The sequence below is a fragment of the Buteo buteo genome, chromosome 9, assembly GCF_964188355.1.
Source record: "Buteo buteo chromosome 9, bButBut1.hap1.1, whole genome shotgun sequence".
Lineage (NCBI taxonomy): Eukaryota > Metazoa > Chordata > Aves > Accipitriformes > Accipitridae > Buteo > Buteo buteo.
The window spans coordinates 34,960,070-34,981,607 of NC_134179.1; the positions used below are offsets into that span (position 1 = coordinate 34,960,070).

General features: G+C 39.9%; 1 protein-coding gene across 7 annotated transcripts in view; it reads left to right on the forward strand.

Moving 5' to 3' along the window:
- Positions 1 to 3,623: 3,623 nt before the first annotated feature.
- SHPRH (SNF2 histone linker PHD RING helicase) overlaps positions 3,624 to 21,538 on the forward strand; it is a 73,708-nt gene continuing 55,793 nt past the window's right edge. For 3 of the 7 annotated variants that reach the window (XR_012651683.1, XR_012651684.1, XM_075036036.1), the window contains exons 1-10: positions 3,625 to 3,736; positions 5,806 to 6,475; positions 6,870 to 6,999; positions 12,397 to 12,615; positions 12,918 to 12,996; positions 13,795 to 13,945; positions 15,714 to 15,819; positions 16,315 to 16,571; positions 17,004 to 17,699; positions 20,926 to 21,177. Coding sequence is in view for 2 of the 7 variants with exons in the window: in XM_075036036.1 (XP_074892137.1) it covers positions 5,837 to 6,475; positions 6,870 to 6,999; positions 12,397 to 12,615; positions 12,918 to 12,996; positions 13,795 to 13,945; positions 15,714 to 15,819; positions 16,315 to 16,571; positions 17,004 to 17,699; positions 20,926 to 21,177 (2,529 nt within the window). In the remaining 5 variants the exon portion in view is untranslated. Of the gene's footprint in view, positions 3,737 to 5,805; positions 6,476 to 6,869; positions 7,000 to 12,396; positions 12,616 to 12,917; positions 12,997 to 13,794; positions 13,946 to 15,713; positions 15,820 to 16,314; positions 16,572 to 17,003; positions 17,700 to 20,925; positions 21,178 to 21,538 lie in introns of all 7 variants that reach the window. The other 4 variants (XR_012651680.1, XR_012651681.1, XM_075036035.1 and 1 more) reach the window with 2 other exon arrangements.

A 21,538-nucleotide genomic window follows, 5' to 3' on the forward strand; every position in this document is an offset into this window, starting at 1 on the left:
ATTCTTGAAGTGTATGTTGTTGGAGCGGTTTCTAATAATGGGTAAGTGATTTGACTACCATCTGTCATGTGTTTTTCTTTCATTCTTTTCCCGCAGGAGAATATGTGATGTAATGTTTTGGTTCAGTCACTTTTGTCCATTCTTTTTTGTGCTGCCATATAGCTGTATTGGAGAAGTCTGAGTCAAAGAAGTGCTCTTGGGGCTTTTAGTGGGAAAGGGGTAATGTTTAGATGGTCACCAGTTCCTGGGGAAGCTAGGATAAGGGCTAAGTAAGATACTTACTGCTAGAACATTACATCTGTTATGTGTTTTTCAGTTTGAAGGAGATTGGGAAAATTTCTCTGGATGCTTCATCAGCTACTTACTGGATTCAGAAGTGGATGAAGCCTGTGCCAGAAGTTTACTGCTCCTTCAGAAATTCAGAATATTCACTCTTACAAGGAGCTTTTGGGGGGCTGACAATTCTGAACTGGAAAACTGCGAGTTTTTGTCAGTGTAGATCTATCATATTTAAGCATGATTTACAGATTTATAATGAAGTAGGATACCACAACATTCCTCGCCAGCTTTATTGCTAGTTGTAGATCCCAAGACATTAACAAAGCTGTTTCCTATTACTAACCTTAGGATCAGATTTGACAGCAATTATGCGTCCTTTATAGGAAGCCTTTTAGGCTACACCTGCGTAGCCTCTATCAGGCATGCCAGTGGATATGGGCTAGTTCCCGGACAAATAGCACAGCCTGTATTGTACCTAAGGCTTTTTGGAAGGAGCTGTGCCCAGTCTGCATTTAAGTAGGACTGACCTCCAGCATGACAAGAATCTGGAAACCTTTTGTGTTTCTCTCTGTTTCACTCATGTCTGTGACGACCCCTCCATACCCTTTATAAGGGCACAGGCCTGACATACCTTGAGTCTCTCATTGCAATAATTGGACAGTCATGCCAGCCACTGGTGCTAGTATTCCTGGGGAAGCTTAACATCAGAGGCCCGTCTCAGGAGCCATCCAAACCCAAAATAAAAAGGCAAGCGATCTGCAATGGACTAGGTGAAGTCTATATTCCCAAGTACCTTTGGTTAGAGACTGCAGGCAAGGGGGATTGTTCCACTGGGCAGAATTCCCTTTTCTTTCCCATTTCCCATTGCTGGTAGAGCCCAGACTTCATCAAGTGGAGGACGACAAACCGCAGTCACTGGTGGGACTTTCTCACAGCATCAGGTTGTCAACAGCAGGTGCAGGACATTTGCGTGAGGGGTCCCACGTAGGGGGAATCCACGCTGTCCCAGACTGACAGCATAGCACTTTTATGACCCCCTCACCTCAGTAACCACGACGGGAGTTGTTGTCCTCTGGCTGCCCTGACTCCTGTCATCAAGAGCGCCAGGTCAGGATGGGAAAATCTGATGCTCACATCTTGCAACATGAACCTGGATGTCACCCCTTTAAAGGGAGCTGCCTACCCAGGCATATGGCTGCATGCCAGGAGGTGGGAGTGAAGCATGGAAGCTTCATAAATTCCTAGAGAAGCACATAACTTCAACTGCTCACTATCTTACTGATTGAGTCAACAGCTAAATCCCAAAAGGCACATCCAGAAATAAAAGGCCTCCATTAAAAAAAAAAAAAAAAAAAAAAGGAGGAGGATCTTTTAACAAGACCTTCTCATTAGGAGGAAGACACAAAGCCTCTCAAGGGAACTCCAAGCCACTGGCACGGCAGCGCAGGCTGTAACACACAAACCCGGTGTGCCAGGACACAGCACACCCAGCAGCATGGATCACTGGGGGTGGTGGGATCATAGCATGGGGGCGGGTGGGGAGCTGCCCCCAGGGTGATCCAGGTCTGGCCTTAAGCTTTTCAAACCAACAGAACCTTCTTCCTACTTTGAGCAAAACTTGCTCTTTTGCCACCTCCCCAACGATTTCTTCATACAGTTGCCAGAAAACTTGCTAGCAGTAAAGCTGTGCTTGCAGCATCAGCAAATACTCATCAGCACTAGCATCCTCGGGCCACCACCTGCCCTGACTGTCCCTGGCCGGCCCCCCAGGGCTCCCCCACTGCCCAGGACCCCAAGTCAGCCCCCGAGGCCATCAGCCCCTGCCCCAGCGATGCCGCAGCAGGGCCGGTCTCCAGCTCCCCACCGAGCTGCAGACCCAGGAACCTCCCCATAAAACAGGTTTGCTCACTCTTCATCCCCTCAGTTGCTATTATTCCAGTTACCAATGTACACTAGAATGTCTTCCCTTTTATCTCTGTTCTGCAGTAATTTGCTGTTGTTAACGTAGCACTGAGTGATGATTTTAAAGTGAATTTTCATATAGGAATGCCAAATGCTCACATAGCAAACAAAATATTGTGAATTAAAACAGCCATACCACCATGGCATGAGGGCCAACACTCTGAAGACTCCCTTCGCTACTGCACACTACAGTTTTGCGCAGCCCCACTGAACCCACAGGGGCCTTACCCTTCCGAAAGGGCTGAAAATGGTGGAAAATCAAAGACAAGTAAAGATTAATACTAACAAATGGTTGAGAGGAGTGCTATAAGAAAACAACCCCCACCTTCTTATTGTAAATGGCTTTCCAATTTGTGTATTTACATCTTTTTCAAGTCCCCAAGTGTGGATCTGCGTATTTCACAAGAAGATAAACGTTTTCATATTTTTTATTGAAGTGATATTTGTGGTTAAAAATTCATTGGACTAATTTCGCCTTTTTGCAGTGCTAATTGCCTAGAAATCCACTCTTTCTATCACTCTTGTCACATGACTTAACCGACCTTTGTGTGCCTCTCTTTTCTCCAAACAGTGTTTCACCTCATGGATTGCATCACGGTTTCCACCACCACTGCTTTCAGAAATCGTTTCTCAGCCTCACCTTTTTCCCCCATGTGTGATCGCCCACGGAAACAAGACGGCACCCCCTCTGCTCTGTGACAGTTTCTAAACCCCATCCACTTTTTAAAGCAATGACGCAAGCACTGTCTGTGCGAGTACTAGTGCTGGAAGTCACTCCAGACAAAAGGCTTTCATTAGTTTCCCCCCCAAGGGGACTCTCTTCCATCACCCCTGACAGGAACACCTGCGGTACAGGCCTGAAACACCTCACAAACCCCACCTGGGGCTTTAACCTAGCCGATACCCTCCAGCCTCGCTCTTCACGGGCCTAACCCCGGCCATTCCCCTCCCCCCCGCCCGCCTCATGACGTCAGAGGGCCTTGCCTCAGGAAGACGGACCGACCTGCGCAGCCGGACCCACACACACGACACGACACCACACCGCCCCGCCCCCAGCCGCCCGCGCCTGCGCACGCCGCCAATGACGTTTCAGGCTCGCTCTTGCTCCTCCCTCAGCCACGCCCAACTGAGGGCGAACCGCTGTTTTCCCGCCCCCTTGCCCAGGGGCCGACGTCTGCGCCTGCGCCCCACTTCCCCCCCCCACCCCCCGTTGCTTTTTTCCGCTGGCGGGAGGGGCGGGGAGAACTGTCACCTTCCTCGCATCCCATTGGTCGCCGGCCGGGCCAGGGCGGGTGCGCGCGCATCCCCGTGCCCGCCTCCCCCTCCCCTGCCCGGGAGGTCCTTCCGACTTCGCCAGCGGCAGCGGGGGTCGTTCCGCCGCCCCCCCCCCCCCCCGTCCCCGACCAGCCCTCGCTGCCGCTGCGCGGGGGGGGCCTGCCCCGAGCGGGGAAGGAGCCGTGGCCGTGAGGGTGGCCGCAGCGGCGTTACCCCTTCGGTACGTTGGTGGCGGTTGGCTCTGCTCTCCCCTCCACCCCTTCCCTCACCGCCCCCTCCGGGGGCCGCAGCGGCGGTGGGGAGGGGGCGGTTGCCCCCCCTCCCCTCGCCCCGGGCTGAGAAGGGCGGTGGCCGGCCACTCCGCCCGCCCGGCGACCTAGCGGGGCCGTGAGGCGGCGGGGCGGCCTTGCCGCGGCCGGCTGCGGGGTGGCGGTACGGCGGGGCCGGGCGGGCCTGTGCGAGTGCCCCCGGGGAGCGGTGGGTGCCCCGGGCCGGCTGCCGGTTTCTCGGCTGGTCTCACGGGCCGCGTGGTGACCGGGGAGGGGAGCGGGGGGTTGCGGCGGGGAGCAGTACCGCAGCCTCTTTGACCTCTGCGGGAGCAGGTGTCGTGTGAGGTAAAAGACCGCTGGCTGAGGAGTGCGCTTATCCGCTGCTGGCCTCTGCCTTCCCAGTTTCAAGTAACTTTCTTCGTTAGGGACAACCGAGACCTGCCCGCGTCCTGGCGACGGAGCCTGGAGGGGGGTGGGGTGTCGGGTGCGGCCCCGGCCCTGGACCCGGGTGGGTGACAGCGGGTTATACCTCAGAGTGTGACGGCGAACTCGGTGTGCGCGTGCAGGCCTGGGGATGCAGGAATCCTTCTTTCTTTGGCTCAAGTGCCGTGTTAGGACACGTGTGCTCACCGTTGGGGGTTTGCTTCGTGTACTGTCAGCAAGGCTCTGGGTGCAGGAGTGTTACTTTGAATAACTCGCAGTGTTTGCTTTCCTTAATTCTGTTGCGTTTGAAATTTGAGCACAGCAAGACTTGTATGTTCCTGAAAGTTTCTTTTGACTTTAACGAATTTGGGTTGGTTTTTTTTATAAGACCTGCTTAAAATTATTCAGAATTCTAGGAATTCTGCTCTGTTCCAGCATAAACCCCTTTAACATTAGGGTGTGGGACACTGCATTTAGTAGCTTAGAATATTTGCCTACATTTCTTTAAAAGTTGTATGTAGAAGCTGAATTAACATGGATATCTGTATATTTTCCTGTCTTTGCTGACAAAGAGTGCTGTAATACAAGGTCATAAACCTGTTGCTGTGTTCAGGCTCCTTATAAAAACAGTATTTTTTGGAGAGAAAAAAAAAGGTTACTGCTTGTTTGAGTATTTAAGTATGAGCATGTAGTTTTGAGTATATACTTACTAGTTTCCCAAATTGGTCTAATATTCCATAATCTGCTTCTTCATGTGTCTTGTTTAGCATGTGTACTTTGTTTTGTAGTATTTTATCCACAAAATCTGTTCACTGTCCAGGGTCAGTCAAGGAGTTGCATGGGTATCTTGACTTAGCTTTGCAGTTAGTCAAAATCGGTAAGACTATGCATGTAGTTTGCTGATTGGTCCCACTGAAATGCACAATAGAGGAAGTAAGGACTTCTCTGCAAGCAATTTGTATATCCAGGTCCCAGCATGCATAGTTTCTTGGGAAAATAAAGTATTCAGTACCAGTAGGAAGGTCATTAGAGACTTGTAAGGATAGACCTTGGTAGCTTAGTCTCTAAACCATATTTTATGTAGTGGCAGCTTCAGACTAGCCCTGTGTCAAGTTCGTTTAAAATTTCATCTTAATGTAGGCTTTGAAATGAAGGAAGAATTTTGTGTGTGTGTGTTCCCCACACCCACCCCAGAATCTTCTCTGCCTCCTGCACTTTTGCTTGTGGAGTTTCTTTTGCCATCTCCCTCCACCCCCACCTTTGAGGGATTCCACTGCTTCTCATTTTTTTTATCTGTCCCACAATATTCTGAGTAGCAGCTGTGAAATGTAGCACTCTTGTTCCTCTCTCTCTGTAGTTGTCTGGCAAAATGATAAGCTATAGTACAAGGCAAAGGCTTCATGTCCAGCTTTGTGTGATGGCATGGGGACAGGAGAGGCTCTGTAAAACTACGTCTCTTTTGAACAGTTAGTTTTCTTAGTGCATATGTTTGTATTCGGACCTTTTGCAAGTTTGGCAGCTACTGCACAGTGAAATTTCAGTGGGGGCATTTGATTTTGTAATACTTATTGCTGACTGATTTACTTCCATCTCGCAGAGACTGAAAATACTGTTGAGAAAACGACAAAATGAGTAGTCGTCGAAAACGTGCACCTCCATCAAAAATAGATGAGGAGAAGAAGAAAAAGCTCTGCTGGAATATGCATGAAGACAGGAGAAATGAGGTGATAACATTAGATGATGAAATGACTAATGAGGACCACGTCCCAGGTCCAAGCACTTCTTCTGCATCCTTCATTGTCATAAATGATGATAGCACTGATGATCTCATTCCAAAAGAAGGCAGTGGCTCAAAATCTGTTAAGTTTTTGACAGTTAACGATGAAGACGACTCTTACTCTGTCTTGACTCCTGTGTCAGTACAGCTAAATATTATAGTCTTGCCATACCGTGCGGATGGGTCCTGGAAAGCTTTGTTGGGAGAATTTGCTCTTCGTCTTCCTTCTGAGCAAATTCTAACTGATGAATTCCATGAAAGGAGTTTTACTTTAATGAGAGGAGACTCTGATGATCAGCTGCAGGTCTGTGTTCATGAAAGAAGTGAAGAAGAGTACAGTAACGAAACAAAAGAATACCTAGGTACTTATGAACAATGTATTTTGGTGGAACCAACTTTAGGTGGTGAAATATTGGAAGGCTTGAGGTGGTTGCAAAAGAAAAAGATAATTGGACTTTATCAAAGACCTGGAGAGGCTCAAGCTTTAAAGGTATGAGTTCAAATACTTGTATTGCATTTTGAAAGTTCTTCTTTTTTGTTTGAAATATAAAATGAAAACCTCTGAACAACGAAGTTTGGCAGCTACCATATATTTTTATAAAATGATGAAAATATATAGTTTATACATGCTTTTGTAAATGTTTTCAGTGTGTTTTTTCCTAAAAATTTGGTATTACTGTTGCATCATTAGTAATGTATTACCCAAAGGAATCACAGAAGTTTTTAGCTGCAAAGTACTGTGTCCTCTATATGGTGATTTTAGTAGATTTATTATGTCTGTCTACATCTGGTAATTTTCAAAGCACTGTTGTTATTTTCATACTCTTCTGTTTATAATATTCTTGTCTTTCTAACACTTAATTAAATGATTAACCACTTCACAGGTTGGAATTTACCTTCTGGAAGCTGGGCTAAGTAAACCAGAGTTTCTCAGTGATGGAGGTGGAAGACCCAAAAAAGCTAATCAGCTGATTCAAAAACTCATGGAGAAGTTCTATAGTTTTTTAATTCCAGGTAATTCGATTCAGTTGAATGATGAGGAATAACTTTTGTTATTAAAGTGTATCTTTTTTTAGTAGTTTAAATGTAAGGGGAAATAGCAAGTTATTCCTGCCATCTAGAGCAACTTTATTTTCAAGGTAATATTATTAGGCAATTCTCTCATTATCTGACCAATAATCATATGCTAATTAGTTTATGGTCAAACTACAGGTGATAATATTCCTTCTCTACAGATTAGGCACTGAGGCACATAGAAGTTTGAGTTCTTACCTTTTTGGGAGTAAATACAGTTTTCACTGATTTGTGTGGGTTGTTTGAACAGATCTACAGTAGCTTGTCTGAGTTACACAGGAACTGTTTAAAAGAATCAGGAATTAAATTTGGAAAGCTTTTATTCATAGTTTTGTTCCTAACACACAACTGTGGCAACAGAATTTCTGTTTGGTTTATATGGTAAGGCATTTATAATGCAAACTACAACAAAATGCACCTTTATGACATTTTCAAGAATACAGCACTGCAAGTTTACAAGTACAGGCCTTGTCATCATTTTGGAATTGAAGATATGTTTGCCAGATTATATTCAGTAGTACAGATTTTTAGCGTGATCAATGACCACTTTATGGTGTGATGTCTTTAGGAGAATCTTAAACCAACCTTTGTCTTGTTCCTGAGTGTAGGATCAGTTCAAAATGTTAGTTGAAAACTGACTCGATAACAGTCACCATAATATACTGAGTTTCACTGTTTTTGCAGAAGTGACAGAAGCCTAGCACCCCCTGTATAATTTACTTAATTTCAAAAGGCAGATTTGTATAAAAAAATTAGGCAGCTTGCTAAAGAGCTGACAATAAAATCTGTACATCTATGCCTGCTGCAAAGAACAAACATGCAATTGTCAGAAAAGACCTGAGCGATACCAAGAGAAGGGCCGGTATAACTAAGTATGTGGGGAAGGGAAGATATAGCACATAAGTTATCCTACAAAAAAATGAAGTAATCTGACTGAAGCAAATTTGTCAGTTTAGGTTTAAAAGCACATTGAAGCAGTTCCAAAAAGAAATCTGAAGAATAAATAGTTTAAGATGCAGAAATGAATACTAAAGTTTTTAAATGTATTAGGAGAAATACGTTATTATAAATGCATTAGATGTAGAATATCTGCCAGAGAATTCATAGACTTGAGATGACTAAGGCATATGAAAGAGTTCTCAAATTAAGTAATGCTATGGCAGGAAGCACAGTTTTCTTCTCTGCTTATTGTCTCGTTGTGTAAGGGTTGGGGAAAGAGATTGTTTACAGACAAAATAAACAGTGACATATTTTGAGATGCAAAAATTTTCTGCTGGAACTTGGGGCATTTGTTCTCAGTACACTAAAGGATAGATTTTTATGGACTACATGGTTCAGTGTAGCTCACAGGTGAAGAGGCAATATAGCTTCTGAAAGGGAAGACATGCTCCTCAGTTACTGGAGCAGGAATGTGGACCTGAGTGATTGGCTTGTTATGCCTTAACTTACCTTTTCAGAAGCCATGCAACCATCTTGGGTTCAGAAAGGAGCTCTGTTGCCAACTGGTAAATTTTCTGACTGTTTTTCAGCATGTACATTTTGATGTGGTGTAAAATAATAATATAGTCTTGATTCTATGCCAATGAATGCCATATAAATGACTTAAGTAAAATAGAGGGTGTGGAGAATAGAAATAAATGGTTGTTGATGTGTATGAAGGTCACCAGTCAAGTCCTACAAAGGCATGTGCAGGCTAACTTATTCCTAATGCTTTGGGAAATACAGTGATCTGTGAGATGGTATTATCAACAAACTTTAAATGTATTATTCAGCATAATAGACATGAATAACTGAAAGCTTGCAAGCAGACTAGGCAGTGGAGATTCAGTATAAATTCAATATAGATGAATATAAAGCAATGCAGAAGAAAAAAAATCCTTACTTCACATTAGAAAAGAAGATGGTCCCTTTGCTAACTGTTGCAACTAAGGCTGTAGTTCAGTAGGTAGGTTTATAGCTCAGTAATTTCATCAACTTAGTGTTCAGTGTCAGTCAAGCCAAATCAAAGGTAAAGAATTGTCCTGTAAGTATTTAGAGAACAAAACAGGATCATTAAAACACTGTGGTGTGCATTAAGCTGTGCTCCAAATTCAGAAATAAAGCATGTCACAGAAATGGAAAAGATTTGGGAGGAAAGACCCCAGGCGGTTACACAATGTGAAACAAGTTACATTTTCTAACAGTTTTTAAGCACATACTTTTTGGTGTAGCATAAAATAATATAGCCTTGATTCTATGTTGATGAATGCATTCCTCTTAAGAAGTGTAAATTGATTTCCGTTTCTAACAACTTTGTGTTTGAATGTCACCTGTATTTAAACAGAATTAATTGAAATTTTTGTAAAACTGCATGTAAGTATGTATTTTAACACTTGTCAATATCCATATAAAATGAACTCTATGCAACAACATTCCAAGATGAGGGTTCTTGTTCTCCCCACTGATGAGCAAATTCTTGTGTTGATGGAGTTGCACACAAGGATTTACACAAATAACAGACATGACCTCTCTATTCCTACATTTAATTTTTATATATTTGTTTTCCTCAATGTACTCATCCCATTAATGTCCTGCTAGATGGTTTTGAGACTTTGTGGCAGAAATTCCATCTCCAGTTATGCTATGCTCCAGCATAGCATAGATGCATTAAGGAATCTGCAATAGAGTGACAAAATATTTAAGATGCAGAAGCTTCATGAGTTTTGAACATTAATTGTAGAGTTAACTACTCTTTTTGAGAAGTTTGTTTATAGAGATTTCTTTTGTTTGCTTTAGTAAATAACTGGGTTTATAATAGCTTGTATCCTGTATCTGGTGTATAGTATTACATGATGGTTTTTGTTGCTTCAGTGAACACACAGGCATAGATCACTTACAGATCCAGCTAGCTGCTTTCTTAATGTGAAAAAAAAGTGGTCTTTATAATTAAAATTTTAAAAAAGAATAAATGTCAGTTTAATTGCTATTTGTTCTAGTGAATAGTAAATGTTTCTGAGTTTGTTAGAGTAGCATGGCAATAGCATATACCATATACCATTTTCCTTAAATTTTCTTGAGAATAACAGCTCCTCTTTGTACAAAGAGTTTTTTGGTCTCTGTATGGCATTCTTCAATACCAAATGTGAAGGAACAAGTTTTCCATTAATCTAGAATAAAGGGAGGAAAGATTACATTTTCATTGACATAGATATACAGCAATCTGGAAACTGCCCTACAGATAAAATGGAAAGATCCTACTGCAGATGCAGTAGCAGAACTTAAGTTCAGTCATTGAAGGAATTAGGTAGAATACTTGATTATGAAACTTCTCAGAGAAGCTGAATTTTTAAATAGTACAATACCATCTGTTTCTCAAAGGTAAATAATACTAAGATGAAAGCTATGTAATTGAATTACATTTTGAAATGGTTGAAAGCATAATTAAATATTCACTGTTTAATAAGTAACAGAGAGAAGTAAACTTCCTTAGCACCCGTTTAAAAATCCCTGTGGTACATAGGACCATGTAAGGGGGAGGGCGGAGGGACCTTTGAGAGAAAGGTAGGGACAAAACATCCAATTGTATGAAAAAAACATTTTACTTTAAAGTATATTGTAGTCTTTGCTCCGCTGTAAAATTCTGGATAGACTTAGTTTATATAGAAGTCAATTTATTATGCTCTGAAATGTGAGATTTGAAAACTGATATTTTGGCAAGTATGATGATAGGTGTCAATATAGATCAGCTTCACCAATCAAAGTTATACTCTGCGATCACTCTAATTTCTCTGCTCTTTCCATGAAGTGAGGAATGTGTGTGAGAGGATCCCTTGGAACAGTTTCTGTAGTATATAAAGCTGCATGCTCAGCTTGGTGCTTTTCATTTGGCTGGAACATTAATAACCCCACATGTGCACTCTAGTTACCTTCTTTACGTTACAAGTCTTTATTTATACAGTTTTCATGAATTTATAGAAACTTAATGTCTTCCAGAATTCTCTTTCCCCTTGTGAAGCACTGGAATTATTCCATTGACTTAAAAGGATTAGGAGAGGGCACTGATGGCTGCCACACATAGGCACATCATTTCCTGCTGTTTGTTTTGGAAACCATTCTTCACCTTCACCATTCATTTGAATGAAAGAAAGCTTTTGCCTTCCATGAAAGGGAGTCCTAATAGCAGCCCTCAAACCTTATTTTGAGATTAAGCTTTCTGGTGTTGATGCCAGGTACATATCTTCTTTTTTAGCACGAGACATTGTAATTATAATTTGATTTAATTGTGCCTGCCATTAGCTGTTTTCTCTTTTTATCAGTATGTTATGTTAAATATACCTTAAGGTCACTTTATGCTGAAAATGCTGGCTTTGACTTGCTTCTAAATTTTTTTTTTTGAGAGAAATTCTGCAAGGTGGCTTTATCTCCAATACTAGCTAGTGTTAGTATCTTTTGAACTGTAGAGTTGTACAGCTGTCTTAGTGGTGCTGATGTTTTTAATTTGAAACCTAAAACACTATTAAAACTTGTCCTCTAAGTCTTTTGTTCCCTCATCTTATGTCAGTTTCCGAAAATGCTGGCCCTTGAATTTTTCATGAATTTTTGTTCTACGATGCTTAAGTTCTGTGTATGTCCGTATATCCAAATTATGTGAAAAATACATAAGCACAAGGCTTTCTTTCCTAGACGGTAGAAAAGAAGGGTAGGCCTTCTGTCCTAGAAGGTACATACTTCTCTTGAGGTGGGATTTTAATTTCTAAAGTATGCCTTGTCTGAATTTTTGCAATGATGCAAGTGGTGAGAATTTCATGTTGTCCTACTACTACAGTTTTCTTATCCAGATGGATAAGTTAAAATTAACAGGAAGGCTTATTGAAGAGAATCTCCTGTTTTGTTTTTCTAATACGTTATTTTATCAAGAAAGGCCTTATTTCATGAAAAATGTACAAATCCTTGATGACCCACTGTGGTTTTCCCCTTTCTAGAAGATCATTGACCCATCTTAACATTTAAATCTGAAATGTGAGTTATTCATGGTTCTGTATCAGTTAGAAATGTTTAGTGGAAGGTCTTTATTAAATAAACAAGGTCTGGTCATTCTATCCCTAAATTCTAAAGGAAGAGCTTTGCTGATTATGCATACCTGTGTGATTGCCATAGCATGTTAATTGTGATTTTCAGTGAAGTAGTGCTTGTTGTTTCATACTGCTGCTAGCTGAGGCAGGTGCAGTTGATACATACATTTAAATGATGTTTTGCTTTGCTTGCTTTCACCTGTTAACTAAGGTTGCAGCAAAATATACTGAAATGTTGACCAAAGTTGATTGATAATGCATGTCTTGAATGACTTGGTGTATGCAGATGAGCTGGAGGAAGATGAGGAAGAATCTGACACAGAACTAGAGCGACAAAATATTGAAGAGCTTTATGACTTTGTAAGGCACACCCATCAGCAGGATATACAGTTACTGAGAGAGGATGTGCAGCATCCTGCATTAATTCCTATTCTGAGGCCGTACCAAAGTGATGCTGTGAACTGGATGCTTCACCGAGAGAACCTCACAAGCACTCCAAGCAGTGGCAAGTATATGGGTCTGGAAAACTTGCATAATTGAGTAAAGTGGCATTGTATTGTCAGCAGTAGTGTTTTCTTGCTATTTGTTAATAATTTCATTACTATTTTTAGAAAACCTGTTTGGTTAGTATGCTAAATGATTAAACTTTGCTGAACAGCATTTGATGTGTGTTGTTGGTCCTGAAGCACTGGAGGTTGGAGGTAGACATCTGCTTTTTGTCTCTGTCACAATAAGGCTAGGCAATTCTAAGCTGTGTGCTGTTTACAGGGAAACCTCATAATAATAACATGAACTCTTTCTCCGTAGAAAATGCACTGCACTTCCTATGGCGGGAGGTTGTCACTCTGGATGGAGTAAAAATCTACTATAATCCATTTACTGGCTGGTATGTTTTTATAGTTATCTCTTTCTGAGAACACTTCAAGGCTGTACTTTGTGAAAACCTTATTGGCAACTTTTACCTGGAGGATATAAGTTAGAGCATAACTGTCATTTTTTCAGTTAGGAACTAAAGAATTAGAACAGCGATATCTTTACTTTTGAAAAAAAGGCAAACTGGAGTATATAATGCACAGGTAAATATGTATATCTCCAACCAAAGATATAATTCTTAAAGCTTTTTCTTTTTAATTTCAGTGCAAATTTGTGGGTTTAAGATTAACATTTTTTTTAAACTAAAGCATCGGAGGCTTTGACCTTCTGGTCCAATATTTGTAAAATCTAAAGGAAGGAGGCAGTATAATAATTTTTATTAATTCTGGGTATTGCTAGTTCTGTTGCACTTTTCATTAATTTGGTTAGGGTAGAACCTTTTGATTGCTAGTTGGCTTTTTATTTTTTTCCCCTATATAACTTTCAGATTTTTAACACATGTGAATATAAATATATTTCAATTTTTTGGAGACTAATGTTATGATAGGCTAAGGTTAGCAAGGCAAGGGGCTGTTAGGAGGGGAAAAAAAAATCCCCAGACTTCTGGCATACATATTCATCTTGGTCAGGTTTGTACACCCAAAAAGCGTGGTAGCTTTTGTCAATCTCAGCTTATCTGATAAAAGTTATTGCCTCACCTTACAACCTTTTTGCTGCTGAAGCTATGCTTTGTGTGCCCCTGAACATGCACTTCTCTGTCACACCATTCTATAGTTACTGACTTTCATTTGGGAATGTACTTGAATTTTAGTATTATCCGTGAATATCCGATTGCTGGACCCCAGTGGCCTGGAGGTATTTTGGCAGATGAGATGGGTCTTGGAAAAACAGTAGAAGTGTTGGCTCTTATTCTGACTCATACCCGACCAGACATTAAACAAGATGATCTGACATTACCTGAGGTAAGAAAACTGGGATAAGATTTAGTACAAAGAAAATACTTTTCAGAATTAATGTAAGTGCCCTTCCTCGCTTGAGTTTATTGCTCTCTGTTTTATAGAAGTCCAGATTTAAAGCTGGATTAAAGTACATTGAAAGTTTTTGCTTTGTAGGATGTGATAGTTGCTGGTATAAATAGTGGAATGGTTTGCATGAGAAGCAATTGATAGTTTGCCATTGTTGAAGGGTGTTAGCAGGCAACTGTGCTGTTAATAGGCTGCTGGTAGTTTACAGGCACTCCAGGAGTGTATAAATATGTAGTTTAGTCTACGATGTTGGAAATCATTCTCCCCTTCACTTCATTGTATTGGTGAGTATCAGACATTGATTAGACATATGTTCTGTGCTAAAATAGGAAAAATTTAAACTTGGTGAATAAAGATTTCTGCTTGCCCTCTATTTCATATAATAAATGGGCTTGTTTGGCAGCAGTTTGCCATCTTTTCACATTCCTCATTGTGCATCCTGTGAAAACTTAGCATGCTCACTAAAGACAAAAATTCTCTCTGAAGGGAGAGAACCTTTATCCTTAAGTAAACTCTTACCACTTCTGTGGGTTGCATCCTTTTGAATTCATGGCAGCCAGTTTCATTGTACATCTCTTCATAATGATTTGCCTGCTTGTAATTGTATCAGTTAAAAAGGCCCGATTCTCAAAGAGAGAATAAGATTTTTCTTAAATGTATCGGAGTGTCAGCACTGAATGTGAAGAGGGGAGTATTAGCACTAAAGCATATGAACATCAACTGGCAACAATAGCTAGAGACCATAGCCTGTGGAGAGCTGGAGTTACAAAACTGTTTCATGGTGTGAGTAGCTGGGACAGACATCTTGGCTAATATTTTGGGACCTTTATGAACAGAATTATATGACATTGCCTGTGGGGTTAAAAGGCACTATTCCACTCATCCAGAAGGCCCCTTGTCATCTGTGTTTTTCTTGTCTTCAAATATAAAATGTCTTTGTATGATGTGCTGAAAAAAAAAAAAACCAGAAGTGCTTTATTCCAGCTGAGACTTTCTGGATGACTCCTGGCTTGTGTAAGCCAATGTCAGTGTTACTCCAGGTGTTTTGGCTCACTGTAGAGCTCATTGTCTGGAGTTTCATTGCAGTTACGGTTAAGAATTCAGCAAAGCAACCAATTGGACAGGGCAGAGTGAAGTGTCAATGAACACAGCTGTAAAACAGTTAATCATAGAACTATTGGCACTGCATTTGTTCCAGCTTTGGGATTCTTTTTTATATCCCGGTTCTTGAGTATACATCTTGAATAAAATCACTAATAATAGAGTAAATTTTGGGGAGGCAATCCCTAAAAAGAGAAACTTACTTGTAATACAACTAACTAGGGCTTTTCAATCTATATTGCTTACCTCCTTTTGTGTTTGTAGCTATTTATTAAATATATATTTTCTTCCCTGCATCAATAACCTAGATCACTTACAGCTATAGATTTCTTCTACTTAATTCTGAGGTAGTGGAGGACCCAAGCAGCTTGCAGGGCTGCTCTTTCTGTTATCGGTAAATGGTGCTCAGCACCCTATACTAAGAAACTGAACTGAATGGGGTATTGCTCTGTATGCTAAAAGTGAGCTATCTGAGCAAATTAGTGAGATTAGAGCACACATCTATAGCAGCTCGTGCTTATTTTCAAATGTGAAAAGATTAGTGAAGTTCAGAATTACTGTGAAGAGACATGTGCTAATAACTATTAAATGTTGTCTGCATTAGGGTAAGCTCGTGAACTTCTTTGTTCCACCTCAACCTTTAGAAGGAAATACAAAGAAAAAAACAAGGGAAATAGAGCTTAAATTGAAGGAAAAAATACAATATCCCAGTAAGTATTTCTGATGACTTTTTTTGCTTTTGCTTTTGGCATAAGTCTTATATTGGCCACTATGAATTCAATGCTACTCTTTACTTCGGTAGAATGAAATTATTCTTTTGCTGAGCACTGTGATATAGGATTGCGTGCTACAAACAAGTGATCCATACTTAAAGTTGCCAACTCAGATCTCTGTGCTACAGAGCTCCATGTAACTAAAGGTCCTTGTAAAAGAGTTTATACATTTAACTGAAATACACTTTTTATAAGCTTCAGTAAGAAAACTGAGTAACTTCTTTCTGTTGCTATTCAATATTCTTAGAATCACTGAAAAATAGCAATTTGTAAGGCTACCTCAAGTAAAGCATTGTCAAAACTGCTGCCTGTGTTTTTGTTTTGCATTTTTTTTAGATGAACACAGTGTTAAGAGTTCCCTTAATATGCGTTCCCTGAGGTAACTTCATTTTATCTGAGGTGTAAGTTTTTTTGCTTTGATCCTACACATAGGCTTACGAGTGATGATATTAGCAGCTGTAAAGGAAATGAATGTGAAGAAAGGAGCATCGATTATTGCAATATTTAAGTACATCAGTGCCATATATAGGTATGACATACAGAGAAATAGACGGCTTCTCAAAAGAACTCTAGAAAAACTAATTGCAGAAAAAGTAGTAGAGCAAGTCAAAGGACATGGTCTGGCTGGGTCTTTCAAGCTGGGAAAGAATTACAAGGAACAGAAGAGGCGAGAAAGAACCAAGGAGCAGGTAAAACATGCTGCCATAGTTACTTCGAAGAACGCTGTAAAGGCAGATCTTAGTTCTACCAATTGCATGCCTCTCTCAGCTGTGTTGTCTCTGCACTAGTTCAGTGACACTGGCTTATTGATAAAAATTAAGAAAACTGCAGTGTTTGCTTTGACATTCATGAACAAAGAAGCAGAAATCATAAGTAGATCAAATTTGGGGCTAAAATATTAACTACATCTGTCATAAATCTCTTAAAATGGTGCTGGGGGGCTGGCAGATGTATTGTTCTTACTGTGAAGTTGTCATTTTTAAATACTGGTATGCATTAACCAAATCCTCAAACTGGAAACTGATACAAAATCTTAAACACACCAAGACATAGATACTATACATTAAAAAAAAAAAAGGTGAGGAGAAAGTCTGACATTCTTGGTTAATTTTACTTTGTAGATAGCAAGGACTTCAGAAAACATTCAGAAGAAGCAGTTGATTGATGCTAAAGCTCAAACCAAAGAATCAAGAAATAGTGATGTCACTTCTGAAAATGTCCTTAAAACCCCTTTACGGGTGGATATCACCATGGAAGAACATGATTATTGTACAACTACCAAAACTAACTGGAAACCTGAAGCTGATCATGAGAACTCTGTAAAAGAGGATAACATTCAGCAGGAAGCTGTGGTCCCAAAGTCTCCTGATCTGCATGGCAGCCTCCTTGTCTCCAGTGACATGACCAGTCATCCTGGTTTTGACGTTTCTAAAACTACAGCTGATGTCCAGCAGGAAGTCCCAAAGGACCAGTCCTCACATTCCCAAGAACATGCCAGCAGTAGTGTACAACATACCAGTTCTGTATTTCCGTTTAATACCTCTGAATATCGTTTCGAATGCATCTGTGGTGAGCTTGGATTGGCTGACTATAAAGCTCGTGTGCAGTGCCTGAAATGTTACTTATGGCAGCATGCAGAATGTGTAAACTACAAAGAGGAGAACCTGAAGATCAAACCCTTCTACTGTCCCCATTGTCTTGTGGCAATGAAACCAGTTTCCACAGGAGCAACTCTGATAATTTCTCCGAGTTCTATTTGTCATCAGTGGGTAGATGAGATCAACAGACATGTAAGATCATCTTCTCTTCGAGTTCTGGTAAGATTATATAGCTTCGTATTCTGGAGAGTTATTTTGTCAAGGCTTGGGGCTTCCTGTCTGACACTCAGTATCATGTAAAGTTCAGAAGTTTCTTTGTCCTCTGTGTCAGAATCCTACATTTCTTGCTATTAGACCTATACTTTGGCACCACGTGATGTACTTGTGTCCTAGAAAGACTGTCTGCATTTAGTTCTTCATTTTTTTCCTTATTAGTTGGTCACTGGGAGATGATACAGTGGGCTAGATATCTTTAACAAATGGAAGCAAATTTTGAGCAATTGCAATAACAAGTGATTTCTGAGAGGGAAGGCTGTTTGTGGTGGTTTTTTTTTTCTGAAAGATTACCACAGAACTTAGAAAGGCCTAACTATAGGTGTTTTGGCAGTGTCAAGTCTCACTATACATTTGTACCCAGGCAGCGCTCTGACAGTTACTTCTCATTTCGTTTTAGATAAAAACAAATGTTTCAGTAGGTAAAGATTGTACTTTTGAATTTCTGGTTCTCATGCTTTACAAAAGAAGTCTTGGGCCTTGGTATTTACTAAGAATGACACCTTTACAACTTGGGCATTGTCTCTATAACATCTGCCATATTTATTAGAATGTTACTTATCTGGAGACGTTGTATTGTCCTTTTACTTGATTTCTAATAGCTCTATCACTAAAATAAACCTACTTATACATACAGTAACTATGGCTATGCAGGATTTTTTTTGAATATAGTTATCACAGTATTCAAGGGTAGTCATTGTCTTTTATTTATGATTTAGTCAAGATTTGTCCTTCATATTTTTAGTAGGCAAGAAACTTTGTAATGATAAAGTGCTTTGAGAGCCCTTATATTTTGAATAAAATAACAGTAGTAGTAGATGGATAAAGAGAGGAAGCTTTGTATTCAGGGTTATAGCTGTTACCTTCCGCTATTCTACATAGATGCCCAATGTATAAATGAATTCTAGGCCTCCAGTAAGCCATTTGTGTGAGCAGTCTAATTAGCTTTAGTGCAGCAATTAACAAATGTGTAAAACTTGCACAGCTTTCATAGGACCCAGTCCAAGTTTTATACCAGCTTTGATGAAAACTGTCAGAAATAGATTTACATGGTAACAGTAAAATAACTTAAATACTGAATGTCAGTACTTTAAGCTGTGTGACACCTTCCATTCTAAGACACTGTTTTAATTTTCTTTTAACTGCCAACTGTAAGTCATCCAGACTTTTTTTCAGTGTTGCTTCAAAATGAAAATTTGTTGTTTTTTTCTGTAAAGTTAAAAAAAAAAAATTAGTGCAGATGTTTCAAAAAAACAGTTTTGCATATTAACAAGTTTTTTTGCCTGTGAAGGGTGTTTTTTATTCTTCCAACTGCTTACAACACATGGGAAATTCTAATGATTTTATGTAATAGAACAAGAAATTAAAATTTATCAGTAGGTCTTGCTTTGTGGCAGGTTGTCTTTTCCTGCTGCTGTGAAAACAACCAAAACTTGGCCAAGTTATAAACCTCCGTAAAATCTGTTCATAAATACTTGGAAGAGATCATTAGTCTTCGACAGCTATTTTTTTCTTCTTAACGGTTGCTTCAGTGAGCATGCTCTTTTTTCTTCCCCCCCCCGCCCCTTCTCCTTCTTCAGTTCATGTGAATTGACCTGGTTGCACATGCTCTGGTGTCACACTCAGGCTGAACAGAAATTTTCTGCAAGTGTTTCTTTCAGTTGACAGAACCACTGTTGCCATATGCACAAATGTAGAGGAAGATTATTACTGGAAGGAAAAGTACAGTGACAGTGAAATCATGTGCTGATCATCAAGGGGTAAAGAGGGGGGAAATCAACTAAGGTTGATAGTCACCTTAATTTTGGTATTTTTAACTATTAGTTGTGTGACTTAAGAGAAATTAAAGTTTGTGACACTGAGGGACTGGAGAGACGGTGTGGTTTTCTTAAATGGTAAGTGTTTGTAGGTAGTTGCAGATAAGAATAGACCACGTTGATTAATGTTTATGTAATAAATCATGAACTCAGAATGAGAGAGCACTAGAAAGATGCTAGCTATTTGAAGATGGGACTAGAATATAGATTCTTTCTAAATAAGATAGGAATATGCCTGTATCTGTCAGAAGAAGGCCTTATCTATTTTAACATTGTGATTAATGTTAATAGATAGGTGGAAAGAAGTAGCTGATGATAGAATTCTTAAAATAAGCAATGGATGCCTGTAATTTTGAAGTAGGTTCCTGAAGTAAATTGGGAGCAAGAGAAAAAGTTCATATAAGAAGGAAAAAACAGTGATTGATGTATAGCTCTGGTAATAATTGCTTTTAGCAGCTAATAAACCTGGAGATTAGAAAACACTCGTATTTTAAAAATATTTTTTGTTTTTGTGCTATACCATACATTATTTGAAATTGCAACATGTCTCAGTATTGTAAATATATTGGGACTCATAATACGTACTGTATTTTCTTTAGATATGGAATGCTACCATGGGGAAACATATAGTAAAATGTTTGGTTTAGCTTCTTAATTTTTTAATTTAAACTGCTGTATGCTTAGAAAGACAAGGGAGATAAGAAAAATACTTCTGATATTAGAAGAAATGTCAATATGAAAGGTTTATAATAATATTCTGTTGGTGCACAGGGTTTGTTTCTTACTAAGGTATTCTTTCTATTTCATGAGTCACTGTAGAAATCCTTTTTGTAGATAAAACATTACCCAGAGTATAATTTCTGTTTTTTAAATATTTCGCCACATACTTCTATCTTTGCCTAATCATCCATGAAATTCTTGAGGCTGTGGGGAGAAAGGTAACACATCTATGGTAAAGGAGAGGACAGGATGTGTAACACTGACTTATAATGTTGCTCCATACAACATTACAGAATGGTTAATCTTGCATACAGCTGTTGCAACAAATAAGTGTTGCAGCAAATACTGAAGTCCTCTGTTCTTCAAAGGAGAAAAAAATGTTTTGCAAAGATATAAGTACTTATACATAAGAATTTTGCATCAGTGTCTGTATTGCATTTATTATCTGTGTTACTTGTATGAATTTCCCACCATGCTACTATGTGAATACAGGTTTTATGAATGGTTTCATATTATATGCGGAACGCTTCTGAAAGCATGCATGTATTAAGCTGTACTGGTATTTCTGCATTTTTATTAAAGTGTCTCCTACCTTCATTCTTTGCTGTTGTGCTATTGAATACAAATCTATGTAGGTATATCAAGGTGTGAAGAAGCATGGATTTTTGCAGCCACACATGTTGGCAGAGCAGGAGGTGGTTATCACCACATATGATGTTCTCCGCTCTGAACTGAACTATGTAGATATACCCCACAGTAACAGTGAAGATGGGCGCCGTTTCAGGAACCAGAAGCGGTACATGGCCATCCCAAGCCCCTTAGTAGCAGTGGAGTGGTGGAGGATCTGCCTTGATGAAGCACAAATGGTTGAATGCACTACTGCAAAGGTATGACATTCCCAGTCATGCATTTATTTAACTTGAAAAGGTTTTGACAAGCTCACTGTAAATAATACAACAGACTTCCCTCTCCCCTCTTAACATTCAGTGCACTCGGGTAATTTGTCCTTGTAGCTTGTTCTTTAGAAGTGAATTTTCTGTTGGAGACATTTACTATTAAATGGTTCTCTTGTTGGAATTTTGACGGACTATGAAGTATATCCAGCTCAAAAAATACTTAACATAATCTATACTGACAGTTTAAAGAATTAGGTCATCATGTCGTATGTGGTGTTTGATAGTTTCAAACAAGACACTAGCCTGTTCAGTGACATGGTTCAGAGGCATAGATACGTCCTTTGGGTCTGGA